Source organism: Monopterus albus, unplaced genomic scaffold (assembly GCF_001952655.1).
Source record: "Monopterus albus unplaced genomic scaffold, M_albus_1.0 scaffold18.1, whole genome shotgun sequence".
NCBI lineage: Eukaryota > Metazoa > Chordata > Actinopteri > Synbranchiformes > Synbranchidae > Monopterus > Monopterus albus.
Window position 1 is genome coordinate 6,710,043 of NW_018127898.1, and position 6,540 is coordinate 6,716,582.

A 6,540-nucleotide genomic window follows, 5' to 3' on the forward strand; every position below is an offset into this window, starting at 1 on the left:
GTTTTTGTTTTTTTTTTTTGATAAATTAGCACTAGATTTTATGGCTACATTTCTGCTAGGTCACCTACCTGCAGCCTCCCAGTTTTTCTACCACTCTTCATGACCATTGAGACTCTTAATTACTGCAACAGACTTGGCAAAGTGACTGATCCACTAATGATCAGCTGCAGACTGTTAATAGCCAGCTCTTGCTGCTGAGGTCAGTGTTATGCTGGAAGTCTGGCCCACCACTGGAGTCATTTAAACAGGGAAGTCCTCACAAGTCCCAGTTGTACAAAAATCACTTCTCAGAGAAAAAGCTCACTTGAGCAGAATCAAACTTAAGTAAACCTATCTATGGTCAAAGCAGAAACGGAAACAATGTTTTCCCCTGGAGGTTCTGTTTAACTGTTGTTTACCGAGGGTTTTTAGACTATGCCGCTTCAACAACTGGATCATCTGGAGGAGCAGTTCTCTCTGCTCTGTTCTGCCGTGACCTTCCCTCTTCCCCCAGTCACAGGGGATTCAGCCTCTGAGCTCACATTTACATTTAGCGCAGTGATGGGCTAATGGTAGCCTGTGAGCGACACCGAGCCCTCCTACCCCTTCATTTAGCCTGGAGATCAATGCGTTGTCTCTGTTGTTTGTGCAGTTGGTGCTTCTAAACTGACCTTTCAAAATCTTGTCTTAGAAAATGTGACAGGGAAAGAAACACGACATGTAGATACTGAATAGATACAGACAGTGTCCTGATTTTTTGCATTTAGGTTTTTTACATTAGAAAATGCTGTCTGCTCAGAAAAAAACAAATATAGTCCAAGTGAAGAGAGTTGAGCACTGAGTGATTTCTCTATTATCATGTAGTGATAATGCATTATATCTCCTGGAAGCAGTTTCTCTTTGTCATCATGACAGTTTTCACAGAAAGTGAACTAGCACAACTGCAGGCTCAGTATGGCAAATTAAAGGCTGAGTTTATGTGAATGCCCACTCTGCTACATCCAGAATTATTTCCTCCAACTGGCATCATGTCTATGGAGTGCAGGCCAGTCCCATTCCCTTACATTTCTGCTTTTGTCCGTCTCTGAATGGGCTCCTTCTCTCTGCCCTCTGAGTGGAGGATCTGGGTTTGTCTTTATGTGGGGGTGATCTGAGTGGCACGCAGACACATCCGGTCCCCACTGTCTGTCTCTGTCTGTTTTAGTCATTCTGTATGTCCAGCTGGGCCTGAGCCCTAATATATGACCTTAAACCCCAAAGCACTCAGAGGAAAGAAGGGAAGACAGATAGGATGGAGGGGGAGACACAAAAAGAAACTCATAAACAAACAGTACAGAAAAGATAGAAAGAGACAGAAAAAGGAAAAAACAGAAAAGAGTGGGAAAAAAGAAGGAAATAAAGATAGGCAGACAAAGACAGAAAAAGTTAAAGAATACAGAAAAAAGGCAGAGAGACAAAAAGCCGGAAATAGGGAAAGGGAGACACACTGGAACAGGACTGAGAAAGAGAGACTGAAGTAGATAAAAAGGAAGAAAATAAGACAATGGACAAGTAAAAATGATCAAAAGGAAAGAAGACAGAAAAAAACAGGGACAGAGACAAATTGTTGGACAAAAATATCAACAGGCAGAATGATATGCAGAAAGAAAGAGAGAAAGCAATAAAACAGAAAGTAGGAATAACAAAAGGAAAGAACTTAAGGTCAAGCTCATGTCTGCAGGTTGTTCACAGTGTCTTTCTGTACCCCCCCTTTGGGCAACCACAGGCTGACGTCTTGTGGCAAGAAACTTTAGATTCAGGCTTGTGGCCGGGCTGTAACAGACCGCGCATGTGATGTCATCAGCAGTGGACCCTGCTTTACTTGTGACAGAGGATTTTCCCATGTGAGTGGTTGTACTAATCAGAGGTCACCCGGGTCATCCAGAGCCAGTATTGATCAAGGTGAGTCAGTGGAAAACAGAACTAGATAGAGAAGCAAAATCAATGCGAGGATATGCATCTGTAGGTAACCTTTAGCTCTCTACGGGCCTCAGCCTTTAAGTACAAACAATCAATGCTGTGATCAATCAGTGGGAAAAACTCCAGGATAAGCACTTTAAAATGTAGCCTGTAATGAAAAGCATGGTTTTCTTGGAGACTGCTGCAACACAAACATGCTATTTAATGGCTGCTTTCTCTTCTTTTGAAAGAAAAGGGGGGCTGGTCATTGTTTTGTCTGAGATGATGTCCTCAGCTGGTCGCACTAACAAGGGCTTGTTTTCATCCAAACACACGTGTCAAACGGGAAGCTCCTGACTGGGACTGACATCTTGCTTTGTCAGCTCTGCTCCCTAGTGTGTCTGATTGTGTAACAGTGCATCACAGATTCCCAACCATACACATCTACACAAAGATGGAAATGCTGCCAGAACAGAATACATAAAGATGAGTGACACAAGACAGACTGCCATCTCAGTACTGTACCACCACTAGGAAAAGAGCAGTTGTAGTCTGTGACTGGCTGCACTGTCAAACTTGTTCGCTGCATAATCACTAGTATTGCGTCTCCTGCACGGGGACCTGTAGTGACACCTGCTTTCTGTTTTTGGAAAAGAGCAGTGATGGAAATGACTTATGCTTTCAGACATGCCATCAAATAATTTAATGTGAAGCAAACACACAATAGTATGATCAATGTATTAAGTCACTTTACTTGTAGATGTTTGTTTTTCACTTTATATTTCCAGGTTGTGTCTACGCTCACATCCTGTATGCCCATCAGCCCTGGGGTTTAACTTGCCCCTAAAGTCTCTTTACTCCAAGGCTGCTTCACTGATCCCAGAGCCAGTGAGGCCCCTGCGCCCTGGAGCCAGTCTGTCACACAGGGCAGAGCAAAGCTTCAGTAACAGATTTGTGCACTGCCATCACCAAAGACGTGACTGTGCACTGTGCCGATGAAGCCTTCTGAAGATAGCAACCCAGTGATCCTTTTATGCAACTTCTACATTTTCTTTCTTTCTTTCTTTATTGTCAGAGACAGGAGAAAATCCCTGGAATCCTTTCATGTTATTGTAAACATCCTGAGTAGAATGTCTTTCTGCTCTCCATCACCCCCCGTGTATTTATAGACCTGCTGTTACTGCTGCTCTCAACACAGGCCAGATAATCCGCACTTGACTCCCAGTTTAGAACACGGCCACAAAGCCTTATCCAATTAGCCCAGCCTGTGCCTGGAGGATGTAATAGCTCCTCAAATCTCAGACACTGCGCTACTGACTGCAACACACAGATTCTCAGTGATAAAGGAAATAGTATGAAAATGCACCAGTTGAGATAATAACTGCACCATTGATCACTGCACACTTATGGGATTGACATCCTTTTCTATAGTGTCTGTAAGGCTAGTATAACTTAGATTAGCACAAAGACTGGGGGAAGCAGAAAACAATTCTATGTAATCTGCTTAATTTGTGCAAAAACATCAACTTGTGGTCAGTGAGCTTCAGATGTGCTGGTATAGTAGGTGGATATTGTTACCAAGCCAGGTGAGCAGTATCCCTCTTTTTCCAGCCTCTGTGCTAAGATAGGTTAAGAGACCATGAGTGGTATTGGTCTTCTCATGGGTCACCCCACACCAACTCACACGTTGGACTGTCACTTCATTACAATGATGCTGATGAGGTAGAAAATGGGATCGGATGGTATCTCAGACCAGATTAATATAGTAAAAGACCTGGCAGCTTACTTTGGCAAATCGATCTGTTCATCAGACCTGATTCAGAGATTGGTACACTCTGGATTTTGGGCAGTTTAATTAGTCTGCAGATAAATGCAACAGTTTGTTTTATCAGAAAGACAAGGGTGTCATTGGGTTGAATCTTAATCCACAGTAATGGGCATTCAGTGGAAAATTGTTAGCAATACATTACATTAATTTATGATATATGCAACCGATCTTTCATTATGTCTTGCTATGTTTAATATTAGGCATATCAGATCATCTCTGAGCAGAGCAGAGTCTAGACATGTGGAATCCACCTCTTTATACATGTCACTTACAGCTAAATGTCTCCCCCTTCTGGTTACCTCCATTTGACCCCTGTGTGGCTGTAATATAGGTCTCAAACTACAACATCTATCACAACATACAACACACAGTGGTTTCAATGATTTGCACACTTTCCTCTTCAGCCCAACAACCGGTCAGTGAAATACATTTGTATGATGCAGCCTTGTAGTCTCTGGCCATGAGACTCCACGTGTCAGGCGTAAATGTTTACCTGATCTGGGTGCTAACAGCTGTCCCGCCATTGTGATTACCAGCAGAGAGTGAGCATGGCCAGAGGCTGCCAGATGTGGATGCAGCACAGCAGCTCAAACTGAGAGAGAGACAACGTTTCTTTGAGGAGGTATTCCAGCATGACGTGGACGTCTACCTCTCCTCAGCTCACCTTTGTATCAGAGACTACAAGAGACGTGAGTTGGACATTAGCATTTGTGAACACAAGCACATTTGTATACAGATGCACATCATTTTATTTGGTCCTCTCCTCCCGCAGCCCCCATTGGCAGCATCTCATCTATGGAGGTGAACGTGGACTTGCTGGATCAGATGGAGCCGATTGACATTTCTGACCAGGAGGCTTTGGATGTCTTCTTTAGCTCTGGAGGAGAAGAGGGAGCGCTGACCTCCCCACTGCCAGGTATGAAAACTGACAGTCAAACAAATATTAACAATAAAATTGCATCCCTGACAATGTTTTTTTGCTGACCCAGTCCAAGGAAACAACAACAATGAGGACATCATCAGTAATGGACTCTTTCGACATGTCCTTGAGGGTCTTGATGCCAAGTCCCGCGTGTCCTCCACATCATCAAATTCGTCCTCCGACAGCCAGGCCACCAATGCCAATGGAGGGGAGACCCCTGTTGGGTCAGATGCTGAGGAAACACACACCAGCACAGTCAAGCTGAGAGCTGTGCCTCCAGAGAGAGAGGAGGTGAAAAGTCAGATTCTATCATCGTCTTCGTAGGACAAACCCTGCCCACTACTGATTCTAGATGACACCTGGGCCAGGGGGCACAGAGCATGCTTTGGTATGTTAGCTACTGTAAGAGGACTAACTGCGACTGTCTTCCACTAACTGTCTCTAATCACTGCTTTCAAACTTTTGATATATGAGCTGTACAATGGCTTCAAGTTTTGAGAGCCCTTCACTGTTTTTACACTTTGCACGTCATTTTTGCCCATTAATATCCACCCAATACAATGAAGTGACAACTTTAATTTGTCTTCAGACCCTTTGCTGTTGCACTACAAACTGCGTTCAAGTGCATCCTGCTTGCTTCATTTTTCAGTGAGACGTGTCTAGAACTTGACTAGAGTCCATCTGTGACAAACTGAATTGAGTGAACATAATTTAGAAAGGCACACACCTGTGTATGAAGTCTCACATTTTACAGTGAAGTCCAAGGAACTGTAGACCTCCACGATGAAATTGTGGTGAAGCAAAGTTCACAGTGGCCTCAGTTAAATCTACAACACAATAAAGTGTGCAAAAAGTGAAGGAGTCTGAAGACTTTCTGAGGCTGCTCTAGGTTGTGTTCTCTGTATATTAGGGAGTTGGGGACCAGTAACTAGTAAAGTAAATATGGAGATTTCACTTGTTTTTATTCTTGTTTGTGGTGTGTTTTGATGGACACTTTCTGATCTCATGGGACTTACTACAGAGTTGATGTATGGTGAATTTTGTTCAGCATTAACCCATCCAGGACTGTAAAGCAATGAGTGGAATAAAGGTTTCTGAATCTTAAATGTACTGTTTTTAAAGCACCACCAACGTCCTGCCATTCTCAGTTTTTTAGCTCTAATTCTGAATCTCTAACGAGAGTTTTTGTTTAAGCAAAGCAAGAGAAAAAATGCATTAACATGTTCCAGAGAATCAACAAAAACAGCTCCTGGTTATTTGATGCTGCTGTTCCTGAGTGTAAACCAGAGCTTCTCTGCTTCCAGACTGCAATTAAAAATGATGCTTCAGGGGAAACTTGATGATGCCACAACGAGAGCTTGGAGGGCAGCATCATAAAAAGTCCTCAGCCAGACAAATATGAGTGCCAAGTCCACTTAACGTATGTTGAATCCCAAGAAAGAAAAACTGAAGACTCATAGCACACTGTTAATCATTTTGCAAGAGTGGTGGTTGTTTAGTAACTGCTGCACATTGTGTCAGTGAATATTTTATAAGGGAGTGTTTCAAAAAGCCTGATCACTGCAAGCATCACTCACTGTCATGAGCAAACAGTGAAGTGCTTGACAATTATAGATTTGAATGCTGACTGAATAAACACACACATACACTATCCTGCGATTGCTATAATTTTGTGTGTATGTGTGTGTGCGTCTTGGGAGGGTTAATAGGGCAGGGTTTTCACTTGCTCAAATGTCAGAAAAGCTAGTCCTCGAACCCTTGGGGCTGGACATCCTGAACTTGCATCATGCGCTGCTTTATCCTCCTGGTACGTACATTAGCAGCAATGGCTTCAACTCTTTCTTCTTGTTAGTTTAATTCAGAATGAATATTA

General features: G+C 43.0%; 1 protein-coding gene across 1 annotated transcript in view; it reads left to right on the top strand.

The window, feature by feature from the left end:
• Positions 1-6,540, top strand: part of LOC109955973 (dysbindin-like) — a 10,245-nt gene extending 3,705 nt beyond the window's left edge. Inside the window, exons 2-4 of the mRNA XM_020592662.1 lie at positions 4,282-4,434; positions 4,518-4,661; positions 4,735-6,540. Coding sequence (XP_020448318.1) covers positions 4,282-4,434; positions 4,518-4,661; positions 4,735-4,991 — 554 coding nt within the window. The 3' untranslated portion in view covers positions 4,992-6,540. The remainder of the gene's footprint in view (positions 1-4,281; positions 4,435-4,517; positions 4,662-4,734) is intronic.